Source organism: Heloderma suspectum, chromosome 2, assembly GCF_057233095.1.
Source record: "Heloderma suspectum isolate Gila_16-S chromosome 2, 16-S_ref, whole genome shotgun sequence".
Classification (NCBI taxonomy): Eukaryota; Metazoa; Chordata; class Lepidosauria; order Squamata; family Helodermatidae; genus Heloderma; species Heloderma suspectum.
In genome coordinates this window covers 255,995,922-256,010,219 of record NC_139459.1, presented here as the reverse complement: position 1 = coordinate 256,010,219, position 14,298 = coordinate 255,995,922, and the positions used below count along the sequence as shown (strand labels likewise).

At 39.3% G+C, this 14,298-nt stretch overlaps 1 protein-coding gene across 1 annotated transcript in view; it reads left to right on the top strand.

Moving 5' to 3' along the window:
• Nucleotides 1-14,298, top strand: part of PDLIM4 (PDZ and LIM domain 4) — a 99,261-nt gene that overhangs the window by 14,124 nt on the left and 70,839 nt on the right. The window contains exon 2 of the mRNA XM_084838845.1: nucleotides 3,869-4,020. Coding sequence (XP_084694971.1) covers nucleotides 3,869-4,020 — 152 coding nt within the window. The remainder of the gene's footprint in view (nucleotides 1-3,868; nucleotides 4,021-14,298) is intronic.

Genomic DNA, 14,298 nt, shown 5'->3' with positions numbered 1-14,298 from the left:
CTTCACATGCAGTATCTCAGTAATGTAGATCACTGTGAAGTAACATACATTTAGATGTAACTTGTGTCACCTACAAGGTAACATCCATGAATGGATATTCTGTAAGGGATATTAATGCCTTTATTACCATATTGTATATCAGACTCACTGATAATTAAAAAAAAATAAAGAAGGGGGGGAGGCTTATCTAACATCTTTTTCTGATTTCATGACTGAGATAGATTTTAACCAGGAACTTCTCTGCTCCACTCTGAGCTACAACATCAGCTATATTAGCTAATACTATTATGATATGGTATTACAATGTACTTAGGAAGGCCAAGAAGGAAAAGCTAATTCCAGAGAGATTATCCCATCAGATCCTGAAAAACTCACCAATACCCTGTGAGAATTCCCATGTTTCATTATTTTATTTATGTATTTGTTTTATTATTTTAAATTGTAAACTTCTTTCTGTGTATTGACAGAAAGGCAGCATATAAATAAATAAATCAATAAATCAATAAATACTATGGTGAAATACATACATACATACATACATACATACAAGTATGGATCACAGATGACAGATTCCATTAGATCAGCATATTCTTATTTGTAAGAAAAATAATATCAGAGAAGATAAGTAAAGCTTATTTAAAGAGGCTACTCATCCCTTGAGAAATTATAGTCATTGCAATAAAAATTATATCCTAATGTAGCAAATATGATTAACCAAATCATCAGAAAATGTTCTAATTAGATAATGCCATACTGGTTTTAACTTTTCATGGAATGTATGTGGAAGCAATAACAGATGCTATGAATGAGTGTTAAGGAAACTAGAAGGAAAATATCAGGTTAAATTATGCACACATTTATTGGCTATTGATCTGCTTATATTACATAATTATAGATTGATCTTGTTGGAGAAAATTATTTGTTCTGATACAAGTGTAACAGCCTGTGATTACAAGGAAAACATTGTTTCATTTTGGAATGTAGCATCTTCTTTATTTAAGTGAAACTACAGATGTTACCAGGATGTGTCATTAGCCTCCCTCAAAGGGAGTTACAAGCTTTGCAAGATTTTGGCATTAATACAAAAACAGCAGGGGAAAAGCTATGGAGATTTAATAAACAGCATTATATTTCATGCATGACTGGAAAGTGACAGGTAATTTGAACAGCAGTCAGGGAAAGCTGTTATGGAAGATAACACCTCTGCAGGAAGCTATTTGAATAGTTGCTGCAGTGTTGACTGCTTCTTTTAATTCTAGGAATAATTTCTCAGTTGTACCTTGATCTCAAGGAACTGATTCCAAGCATGTTACAAAACTGTGAAACTTGGAAATTAAAGCTGGGGCTTTCCAGAGGCCAAAGGCATTTACAGCCTCATCACAGTGAACTTTGAGCTAAAGGGCTTGGATTCATTTGGTTTTTGATTGAGTTTCCATTGTCACAGTTCTCCAGAATACCACTATTAAGTTAGCAATGTGCAAGTTATATTCCCAGAGTTGTCATCAGGAGCTGAACATCTACATACTCAAGTTTGATTTCCATACTGGACAGATGGGTTGAGGGCACTTTATCATATCTCTAACCCTTCTCCCAATGTGAAACATTGTGTTACCACTATTCTATGGTATTTATTCACTAGGCCATGGAACTGTGTGTGAGTGTGGGTACAAATCCTGTACTGGCCAAAGCTTGCCTGCCACATACCACAGACTCTAACCACTGAGGAATTGGAATAAATTATATGAATCATGGTGCTCTGGTCTCCACACCCGAAGAAAGAAAGAGGGAAGTTCCCTTCTTAAACCTTTTGGAGGTTTTCCTATACCAGGAATGGGCACCTTGTGGCTCTTCAGATGTTTTGGCCTACAACTCCCATCTTTCCTCACCATTGGCTATGCTGGCTAAGGCTGTAGGCAAAAACATCTGTAGAGCCACAAGTTGCCCACCCCTGACCTATACAGTTGAGATGAAGAGAGGGAAAATGTAGAGGGGGAGGGAATCTGATGAGCTGCTCTAGAAAAGATTTAGGCCAGATCTACACCTTGTGTCATATCATTACGATCCCATCATGGTAATGCTATATCCCTCTTGTGCATTTATACCTCATACGACACACGATGACATTTGTTGCGGTATTTTGGATAATATGGAATAAAAAGCAGGAAATAACGCTACAAAAGGAAGATATCGAATGTGTAATGTGCCCCAACAGTTATCAGTGCACTTCAGTACCGCTATAAAGCAATAGCGTAGATCTAGCCTTAGTGTAACATCTCCACCCACCTGCTTTCTCTCTTATAGATAAGATTTCTGTGAGTTCTGTTTTCGCATTTTCTGGAAGCTTTTGAGTTGAATTCCACAGGGTTATTGTATATGTTACTTCTATATTTCAAAAACCAACTCTGCAAATAGATGTGTCAGTTCCACTAACTGACTGGACCCCAAAATCAAGATTTCTTTGGAAAATGTTGAAGTCTGTCTTACATCCTGCTCATAAATTAAGGATGAGCAGATTCTCTCAGTTCCATTATGTAATTGTTCTGAGATTCCAACACAAATTTGATTCCATTATGCTTGAATTTGTGCAGGACATCCAGATTTTGAGGTGTTGGAACCGTTTTTCAGCATGTGCCCAAAATTGGGAGAGAGAAATACACAAAATAATTTTTTTGAAATACCATTCCCAGTTTTAAAATTAAAAACATAATTATTTTTAACCCAATTGCACTATTTCACTACTGTGATTTTTTTTTAAAATGCACCTTTGGATAGGGAGATTTCTCATTTTTATTTACTTTTGATGCATTTACTGCAAAGACAGAAAAGGAAGCAGGAACCTCAGCAGAAACAGATTGTGTAAGCATTTCTGCTCTTAACTATATTAACATGGAAATATGTCATTAACTCCAGTGAATCTGACTTCAAAATCATTGTATGTAGGATCACAGCCTGGGTTTAAAGCTCACTCCCCCCTTCTAGCCTAAACAATTATAAATGGGGACCTAATCTGAGCTGTTTAAGTCAAGGACAGGTATGATACTGGCTATATTATAGATTGTACTCTGCGGACAGAGAGCAGGGGAGAGGGAGAGAGAGAGATGTTTAAGTACATGAACCTTACAACCTTTATGAGCTGGAAGTTTGGGAGAAACTTTGACCATTCTAAATGAGCCAGTAATTTTCTTAGTGAAAAAAATATATGTTGGTTGTCTCAGTTCAAAGCTATTAATTCAGAAAAACTCTAAAAATAATGTGTTTCTTGCAGTGTATTGGCCCTCCTGTCATTTCCAATATTTACTTTATTTCTTCACTTCCCCAGACCCAGAAAAGAATAATAGACAAGCAGTGGTGCAGCTAGGTAACTTTGGACCCTGGAGTTATTGGTCCGGGGCGGATGGGATTTTAGATGGTCATGTACATTGCTTCAGTTATGAAGTATACAACTAATATTTCTCTTTCCACCCCTACCCCTGAATCACCCTTCCATGCTTTACAAGTGCTTCTACATTCCTGATATATTAGAGCAATACCAACAACAAAGTTGTTTGCGAAGCCTAATTTCCAAAATGAGACAAAACTCTGCACACATGCAGTTTTGTATTTTAAACTCACTTAAATCATAGCACCATAATGACAATAGGTTGAGTTTGGTTTTGCTGCTGTATGCCCTCATCACCAGCTGCTCTCTGGGTAGTCAAAGCAGGGGGAGGCTGTAGGGCCCCAAGGCCCAGCCCTGGCTGCATGACTGTAAACAAGCCTTTGGTCTCTAACATGCTTCTCTCCTCCCGCAACCGCAAGTCCTGTAAGTAACAAATATGAGTATCAAAACATCATAGTCAGTAACTTTCCTTTTCTTTCTGTCACGCAGATTAATCCTGGAAGTAAAGCTGCCCTTGCCAACCTTTGCCCAGGTGATGTCATTCTGTCAATTAATGGTGAGAGCACAGAAAACATGACACATCTGGAAGCACAAAACAAGATCAAAGCCTGTCTGGATCAACTGATACTGTCTGTGAACAGGTAACCATCTGCACTTGCCTTTTTCATGCTGATACACTAGGTCTGTGCATACATTCACCAAGCTGTGTGTATTGAACATATGGCTGGACAGACTGTATGCTGGGATTGACAGGGCACAGCTAGGTGCTCATTGCCTGCTCCTATACACACTTCCACAGATTTGTGCACAGGCCTACTCTTTTATTGTTCACTTAGCACTTAGTCTCTTTCTGTACATAAATGTAACATTAGAATAAAAGGTATTGGTGGTGGTTGTTATCCTTTGAAAACATCCCCCATGGTAAATTCATAAATTACCATGTTATTATCAATATGTAATAATATGTGATTTTTACCAGACAGTAATTCCTCCTGACTCCATTCATTTAGCCAGGAGAATTTAAAAGTGACAGATCACAGCATTCTCAGAGGCAATGTAGGCTTCAGAGTATGCTTGAAATCCCCCTCCCCCGCCTCTCCAAATCTTGATGTTGAGAATATTGGGAAGTGAAAGGTAGTTCTCTGCTGAGCCCAACCTTCCCTACCACCACTTCCCCTCCTCCTCCTCCTCCTCCTCCTCCTCCTCCTCCTCATTACAAGGTAAATTTGGGGAAGTGGGAAAGAGGGGAAACAGTAGCAGAGGAGTTGGAGGACACTGGAGACAGTGGAGAGTTCTGAGGAACCAGTCTTTCTGAGATCTTACAGAACTGTTAGAAAAAGGCTGAAGTCCCTAAAAAAAGCTCAGAAAAACTAGTCCCATCCCTAATTGAGAAGATAAGGTTTTGCTCATCTTGAGTTAAAAGTCACCTCATGGACTACATCAAGCATTTTCATGTGAACAGGCCTTAATTACACTCCTTCATAATTCTGGCCACAGAAGGCTCAACAGAGCAGCTTTTACTGCTAGTGTAAATATGTTGATGTTTCACAGTGTTATTCAAATGTATGTCAATGGCTAGCAGAGTAAAGAAAGGCAATGTCATATTGTAATGTGTCCCAGTGATTTGGCATACTGTTTAGAAAAAAATAGTTTCAAAGTAGCATCACAGAGAGACTTGTGGGATGCCATGATAACATATTACCAATCATTTATATAGGAATGGACATTGCCATATAGTAAAGTCTTTTTGGTTGGTTGGTTTTTTGGCAAAAGCAGATTTTAAAGTCAAATGAGTACTGTTAATGTGGCAAAATGACAGTATATTTTGGGGGGAGATGAGGGTTGCCACCAGTGTCTGTTGTTGAAAACTCAGGCTCTTGATATGCCTTTTCTTCAGCTTTTCTAAGAAGATTCAAAGTAGAACCAAGTATTCATATCATGTAAATTTATTTTTCTTTCATTTCTCCCCCTGCCCCCAGTGGAACTAAGTCTATGTCCAAAAATGTTCTAATGAACCACAAATTATTTTTTATAGTCCTGCCAAAATGAGTTATCTTTATAAGGCTAATATATTTAATAGCTTCAAATACGTTTATAAGATTTTCCATTCTGAGCTAAAATTGCATTTTCATATACAAAGAACTACCACTTGCTGTTTATACTTCATCTTAAAAAGTGTTTAGACTTTATGTCCATGAAAACTGTTTGAAACCTAAGTTATTGTTTTTAGTAAATAAAAAACCCATAACCATTTTCTATTATACTAGGTCTTTTATAGCATAAGTTCCCATAAATGAAATACAATGAATGTCAAGGTTAGGCACATTAAACCATTCTAATGGATCACACTATTGTTTTACTGAATCTAATTTCTGTCTCTGATACTGGCCAGCACTGACTCCAAAGAAAACCTTAGGCTCCTGCCTCTTCCTCAGAAATAGACTTGTGACTTAACATTTGCCAGACTGCATTTTAAAAAGATTTTTGACATGGGAGTGAAATTCTAGCATCATCGCATTTTGCATAAACTTAATGGATCATAGGAAATATCCCTGTGCGAAGCTTCATTGCATGTAAAACTTCCACAAAAATACATCAAAGCCAAATGGGAGCTTTTACACCTCCATACATGGAATAATAGTCTATCTAAATTCCCAAAGGATCCCACCATATCCATTTATGTCAAGTGGAAGTTTCCCATCATCAACTTTTATGGGAGCCGAAGATACCATATGGAGACTGTAACAGAAGATTTCATATGATCAGATTTTACATTTAGCATTCTAACCAAAGTTGTTAAATTGTTATAGATGTCTTTGGAATAAACTGTCTTTATCAAACATAAATCTTTTCAATAACCTAAACAGAGTTTATCATAATTTTGTAACAGAGAACATATGTGAAATGAATCTTGTTGATAAAGCATTTGCAACTATTCTTGGTTAGCATTTCCATTGCTCGGCTGCTAGAAGGGCAGGGAAAACAGCCTTCCAAACATTTTGGACTATACCTCCCAGAATTCCCGACCATTGGCCATGCTGGCTAGGGCTGATGGGAGTTGAAATCCAAAACATTTAGCCTGGAAGCTAAATTAAGAGTCAGCTGCTACCAGCTAACATTGTGAGTACACTGAAACCTAGGACTGGTGATGGGTGGTACAGATGAACCTATTCATTCCCCTACCCCACTACACACCGCCTCCAAATAGATTTTCTAGATCAGTTTCAATTGGAGTTTAGGCCTGATTTTGGTGCCTTGGTCACTCTGTGGGATGACCCTTCCTGGAAGAGACACGGGGGGAAGTTTGACTCTGATAATTCTCCTGCACCACTCAGGGGCTTTTGATACCATCCACCATGGTATCCTTCTGGAGAGGCTGGCCAAGTAGGGTATTGACAGAACAGCTTTGCAGTGATTCTGCTCATACCTACCTGGATGGCCATTTCCAGAAAGTAGTGCTGGGGGATTTGTGGCATTTATGCTTCAGGTTCCTGCATGGTTCTTATCCCCCATGCTGTTTAACATATACATGAAACCACTGAGTGAGTTCATCCAGAGATTTAAGTATGGTGTCATCAATATATGAATGACACCCATCTCTAATCTTTTTTTTTTTCTTCATCAGGTGAGGCAGTGAAAGTGCTAAATCAGTGCCTTGTCATGGTAATGGACTGGGCAAAGGCCAATAAACAGACTCAGTCTAAACAAGGCAGAGGTACAGTTAGTGGGTGGTTTGTTTGAACAGGTGAGTGGTGTTCAATCTTTCTGGAGGGGATTCCATTCCCCCTAAAGGGGCAGGTTCATAGTTTGGGTGTGCTCATTGATCTGTTTTTGTCACAAGAGTCACAAGTCAAAAAGTAGCATCTGTAGCTTGGATTGCCTTCTACAGCCTGGGGGGTGGGGTATGCCAGTGATGATTCTACCTGGATGGTAGCCTTGCTTCAAACCTCCTCTTTGGATTACTGCTATGTGTTGTATGTGAAAATGATCCGACTACTTCAGTTTTGAAAATGATTCAGATACTTCAGTTGGTACAGAATGTGGCTCCAAGATTCTTAACTGGGACTGGGTGTTGTAAACATATTATACTAGTATTCTGTCATCTTCACTGTCTCCCTGTCTGTTTTCAGGCCCAGTTCAAAGTGTTGACCTTTAAGGCCCTTTAAGGCTTGGGACCTCAGCATTTAAAGAATTACCTCTTCCTGCATGTACCTACCAGGACCCTGAGATCATTAGGGTCTTCTTTGAGTGCCTCTGCCATGGCAGGTCTGTGGAGTTTTGCAAACGTTTTTGCACGCCACAGATAGTGCCTCTATTTTTTGGCAGGCTTTTCAGGAAAGACTTGAAAAGACATGAAAGTATTTGCACTTATTGCCTTAACCAGCACAACCCTGCTTTGCCCTGTTGCTTTGCAACACAGTGTGGCAAAACAGGGAGCAATGGCCCACCTGTGCATTTGGACTTCAGAGTCTGCTTCTGATTGTGCATGTTGTTTATCCACGCCATGGAAAGATAACATCCACACTATATTGTTCTGAATGGCATGCTTAACTTGAGCTGGATCAGACCTTCACAATAAAGTTAATGTAGCCTCATTTGCTCTGAGTTGATGTCACTGTGTATCCAGATTTGATTGGCTCCAATGTCCCTTGATGTCTGTTTGATTCTGTTTTCTTTTTTGCTATTGTGTACCACTCAGGAATTATTTTGGATGTAGAGCAGTATATAAATCAATCAATCAATCAATCAATCAAACAAACAAACAAACAAACGATGTCTTCAACATCACTACATGATCTGTAATTATCTGGGAGAACATACTGAAGGAAAAAGAAGTCCTGTTAAAGTTTTAAAAATGGTGCCAAAGTGGCAAAAGATCAGGGAAACAGTGGCTGTGAACAGCATGAAAAGTGGAAGATCAGGTTTCACTTTAAAAATTTATGAGGGTGAAAATTTAGCACAGTTCTAGTTTTGATCTAAAAATTTTTATTCTGCAGCGCTCCAAACTGCTGGAGATTATATCAACATATAACTTCTCCACAACTCCTCACTTGTACTGCGCTGTTACTCTTCAGGATTTTATTACTGTCCAGAACATATTAACATTACTAGAAGATACAGGGCTTTTTGGCCCATTCACTTCTCCATATGTCAGGCCACTGGTGCACTTATGAAGTTAAATATAAGTTCTTTATAAGTTAAACATCACTGAAGAATTCAATTCTGAAATAGATCTGCCTCCAAAATTTTTACAACTGCATTTTAAAAAAAAAAGAAAAAAAAGGGGGGGGGAAATGTCTTTTCTAATGGGAAAAATCAAGTAGCTTATTTTGTGCAGTAGGCAAAGTAACTACAGTAACACGTTTATTAGTTCTGTTTTTAGCCTGGACCAAATTAAACATCTGGGTGACTTTTTTTTTAATATTTCTCAACTCAGCCCTAAGCATTCTGCTGAGTTCCAAGTCATTCTGTCTGGCCAATAAAAGTTAGTCACTGCTCAAAGCAGATCCAGGCCTATTTTGTCACTGAAAACGAGTCATTCTTTCAGAGCAGCATTTCTCAAAAGAAGAGTGAAGCCAATTTAATCAGGAAACTACCCTTCTGATAATTAATCTAGACCTCTCATATTCAATTCCTATAAACTCAAGACATTTTATCCCCACTCCATTTATGTATTTATATATAAACTTGTGTGCTGTATTGTGGTGTTTGGATATCAGAGGCTCAGGATGCATTTTCTTTAATTCTGTTGCTTTCAGAAAATCTCAGAGTTCACAATTTTCTCTATTATATAACATTGATTTAGCATTTACATTGAGGTAACTTTCATTTGCTAGATACTTACAAGGAATAAAAATGTTTTAGCACACTGGTACAGAATTGATGATTTATGCACCCAGAAAACTTTCATTATTGGGCAGATGGTGATGTTGGTGGTGGTGGTGATGATGATATAGTTGTGATGTCAAAAATTACTGAAGGCCCAGTCTTCAGAAACACTGTCCAGCTTGAGCATCTCTGAAGTAAATAAAACGTATAAGTACTTTGATTTTCAAGGTTTAGTACTGTTTCCTACCTTGAGTATTGGATGAACACACATTCCACAGCCTATGGACAGAATGCTACTGTCTTAGGAGCATTCACTGTTAGCTGTCATTTACATTCATTGATCCAAAGGATCATTTTAGTAAGATTGCTACTTATGTTTTAATATTATTGCCCTAAAGAATTTAATGGAACCCTTTAATTAAGTAACATACAGGTCCATAATACTTCACAGAACGATCCTTATTGACTCTTAGTTTTGAACGTTTTCTTATTTTTTTTAGATGGCAGACCTTTAGAGACTTTCAATTAGATTTGAGTTATTAAGAGTTGCAAGTACAGGAATATCCTCTTTATGGTGCTTTTATGGTCTTCAGTTTAGAAGGATGAAGTGTGTGTGTGTGTGTGTGTGTGTTTAAAGGCCAGTACTGTAGGTCAAATTCTCAGCTGGCAAGTATTGGGATAGCTTAGTTGGTCCTAATATTTTTACTGACTGCATACCTAGCCTTTAGGTTTGAATTCAAGCTAAACTTTAAAAAACACACACAGAGAGACAGAGAGGTTGGTCATTCTTCACAGTTGCGATAAGCCATTCCTGTCGTTTCGAGACAACTGTGTTTTCACATACGTGCGTTCCTATCAATGAATGATGAGGCTGCTTTCCTGTTTGTGTCCTTGACATGTTCTACTTTGTTTTCTCCATTTATTTTCCACCAGACAGAAAGCAGGGAAATTAGAAGTATATCACAAATCTGACTTCTTAAAAAAAACACTTTTACAATTTCCCATTTACTGAAGGTTTAAAAGGGCAGGGGAATGTGGTGGTAGTGGGGACTTCTGAAGGCTGATTGAAATAGCTGAGTTGTTTATTATTTTGTTTCTCTTTATATCTGCTGAGTGAATCCTCATGGAATTTGGTGCTGCTCTCCCTTTGCCAAATAAGGTTCCATGGATACTCAGCTATGGCCATGTGATTAATGGTCATGTCAAGAGAAAGGACACGTCTCAATGAACATCTTTCATCTTCTGGCAATTGTTTTTTCCCCCATCTACTATCCTTTGTTCAATGAATTATTCCTATTATATAAGAAGGGTTTTTTTCCCTTTCAGATTGTGCTCAGCCAATGCCCTTTCACTCCCACTGGAAAGTTCAATTGGAAAAATTACAGTGACAGAATATTTCCATGTTGCCATTAAGAGAAAGATTTGAGCTTTAAAAGTGGCTAGGTTAGACACCAGCATCATTGTTGTAATTTCAGAAGTGTGCTTTTAGTTATTTTGTTAGATGGCCATAGAATAACATACTATTTTATTTATTGATATGGCTTCAATCTTCAATCCAACAAGGATCCCAGAGAGGCTAACAAAGAATAAATAAATCTGTAAATAATAAAAACTAATAAAATTAACAACATTAATTAATAGCACATCAGAGAGAATGCCAGCATAAAACAGACTTAAGACTAATAAATTCCTGGAGGATAACGCTATCAATGGCTACTAGTCATGATGGCTAGATATTACCCCCAGTATCGGAGGCAATATGCATCTGTATACCAGTTGTTGCTGGTATACAACTGGTATATGAGTGGGAAGATGCCATTGCACTCATGTCCTATTTCTGGGCTTCCTATAGGCAGCTGGTTGGCCACTGTGTGAACAGAATATTAAACTAGATGGACCCTTGGACTGATTCAGCATAGCTTTTCTACTGTTCTTATTTTCTTAAATCTAAAACAATTTTTTTTAAAAAACTAGCAACAAAAAGATAGACCTTCCTGGGAAGGCCTCCCTGGGAAGAGAACCAGGTCACCACAACTGAAAGGGCCCTATCTCTGGTCACCGCTCACTTCATACATGGTGGTGATGGGAACCAGAGAAGGATCTCTGAGGATGATTGCAATACATGGGCAGGTTCATATGGGAGAAAGTAACCCATGAGGTACCTGGGTCCCAAGCTGTTTAGGGCTCCAGGTTAAAACTAGCACTTTGAATTACTCATGTTTTATATCTTATTTTTAGATATTCTTATTTTTGTACTGTTTGCAATGGCCTATTGCTTTAAGCAATAAACACTTTGTTGTTGTTGTTGAATTGTGACAGGGCGAGCCCTACCATTACACAGAGTAAGGCTGCTGCTTCAGGCAGCTGATTTTGGATGTCATGAAAGGGCTCCTAATAGTTATTTACTTCATTATTGTTGTATTCTGACTGCCAGGGAAGAGGAGAGAAATGTATGGGGTTTTCTGCCTCAGGTGCCAAAGCAACTTTACCAGCCTTGGGTGCTATGCATCTTGACTTGCAGGGTGGCATTTGCTGCTCTGCCTCAGACAGCAAAATGTACTTGTAAATGGACTGGGAGCTGGGGCAGCTGTTTTGAGACAGGTAAGAAGTGGTTCTCTGCCTGGTCAGGCATGTAGCTACTTATTTTGAACCAACTGCAGTTTTTAAAGGCAGCCCCACATACAATGCCGTGCAGTAATATCTCTGTCCCAGAGGGACCCACAGATGGTGTGCTGCCTCCCATGTAAAAAGCTGAAATGTGGAATATAACTATTTGAAATTAAGCCACTGAACAACCAATGGTTAAGGGAAAGGGGACAGCAACAGGGAAAAGGGGGTGGGTGGGGCCTTTGGGGGAACTCCAGAGGGTCAGTTTGTGATACCCAGAGGGCCAAATTTCTGCGCGCCTGCCCTAAGTGACTAAACTTCAGCTGCTGTAACTAAAGTTCTTATATGTGGAATTTCAAATTTTGACATATCTAAAATATAGTCTCATTCATGACATTTTAATTTATACAATATTGAAGACTGTTGCTAGAAAGCAGAACTTTGAATAAGAACATTTACAACCAATGATTGATGCAGAGTTGTATATTTGTGCCATACGCTGCTTTCATATAAGGACCTTTTACATTATTTACATTCATAGGAAAAGGATTTGTTCGTGTAGCCAATGTAGCTGTTCAAGGAAAGGAGGATACGTCACTGGAAAAGTGGAAAACCACTGATAACCCTTTTCCTGAAGAGGTCGAACAAAGTTTTTGTAACCAAACAGGAAAGCTTGTTGAACCCTATTCACTTAAAGCATCTTAGATGTACACCTGAATTTGTGACATGGCCAAGGGCAGAACACCCACTGACTTCAGGGGATAAGGATTGAGCCGTTGATATGTGAGACTCTTCATGAATACCACTACTGTGTTGAGTGGGTAAGACTAAGACAGTAGCCCATTTGTTGAGATAGGAAGCAGCAGAAAATCCTGACCAACTCCAAATGTGGCAAGCGTATGGAAGTGACTTATTTCTGGTCACTGATGTAACTTATGAGGAATTGCCTAGACATTTCCATGACAGATTGCAGATGTTAGGGCTCTTGGCCTTCAGAACCAAAGGCAGGAAATCAAGGTGGTTAAGATCATAAGAACATAAGAAGAGCCATGCTGGATCAGACCAAGGGTCCATCTAGTCCAGCATTCTGTTTACACATAGAAAGCACTGGAACGGCACTTGCACTCTCCCTGCCCCAGCATGCCCCCAGGAACACCCCATTTTCTCCTCTCTGCACTCCTCTTCCAAGCACAGAGCATGGGGTCGTTCCGTGCTGCCTACAAGGCAGCGCGGGAGGGGGTGGAGGTCAGTTCTCAGTGGCCAACCAGCTGTCAACCGGGAACCTACAAACAGGCATGAGCGCATCAGGACCCGCCCACCCATGTTCCCCAACAACTGGTGTACATAGGCTCACTGTCTCTCATTCTGGAGGTAGCACATAGCCATCAAGACTAGTAGGCATTGATAGCCTTTTCCTCCAGGAATTTGTTCAACCCCTTTTTAAAGCCATCCAAATTGGTGGCCATCACTACATCCTGTGGTAGCAAATTCCATAGTTGGACTATGCGCTGTGTGAAGAAGTTCTTTCTTTTATCTGTCCTGAATCTTCCACCGATCAGCTTCATAGGATTACCTTGGGCTCTAGTATTTTGAGAGAGGGAGAAAAATGTCTCCCTATCCGCACTCTTCACACCATGCATAATTTTGAAGACCTCTATCATGTCTCCCCTTACCCTCCTTTTTTCCAAGCTAAACAATCCTAGCTGTTGTAACCTTCCCTCATAGGGGAGATGTTCCAGCCCCTTGATCATTTTAGTTGCTCCTTTCTGCACTTTTTAGGTGTGTTGATCAGAACTGGACTATTCCAACTGTGGCCACACCATAGGTTTGTATAAGGGCAGTATGATATTGTCAATTTTATTCTCAATTGCTTTTCTAATTATGCCTAACATGGAGTTGACTTTTTTACAGCAGCCACACACTGGGTTGACATCTTCATCACAACCCCAGTATCTCTTTCCTGGTTGCTCACTGCTAGCTCAGAAACCATCAGGCTATACTTGGAGTTGGGATTTTTTGCCCCAACGTGCCTCACTTTACAGTTGTTTACATTGAACTGCATTTGCGATTTAGATGCCCATTCTTCCGGGTTGGAGAAACCCTTTTGGAGCTCTTCACAATCCCTTTTTGTTGTAACCACCCAAAATAATTTGGTGTCATCCGCAAACTTGGCCACTTCACTTGGGTTCAGTAAGAGTAGTACACATTGTCCATTTTATGTGAGAGATAGTAAATGATTGGGATAAGTAAAGGTTTAGCAGAGCAATTTCGAACTGTGGTGCTGGAGAAGACTCTTACGTGTCCCCTGGACTGCAAGGAGGTCAAATCAGTCCATCCTAAAGGAAATCAACCCTGACTGCTCATTGGAAGGACAGATACTGAAGCTGAAGCTCAAATATTTTGGCCACCTAATGTGAAGTGAAAAGTCACTGGAAAAGACCCTGATGCTGGGAAAGATTGAAGGCAAAAGGAGAAAGGGACAG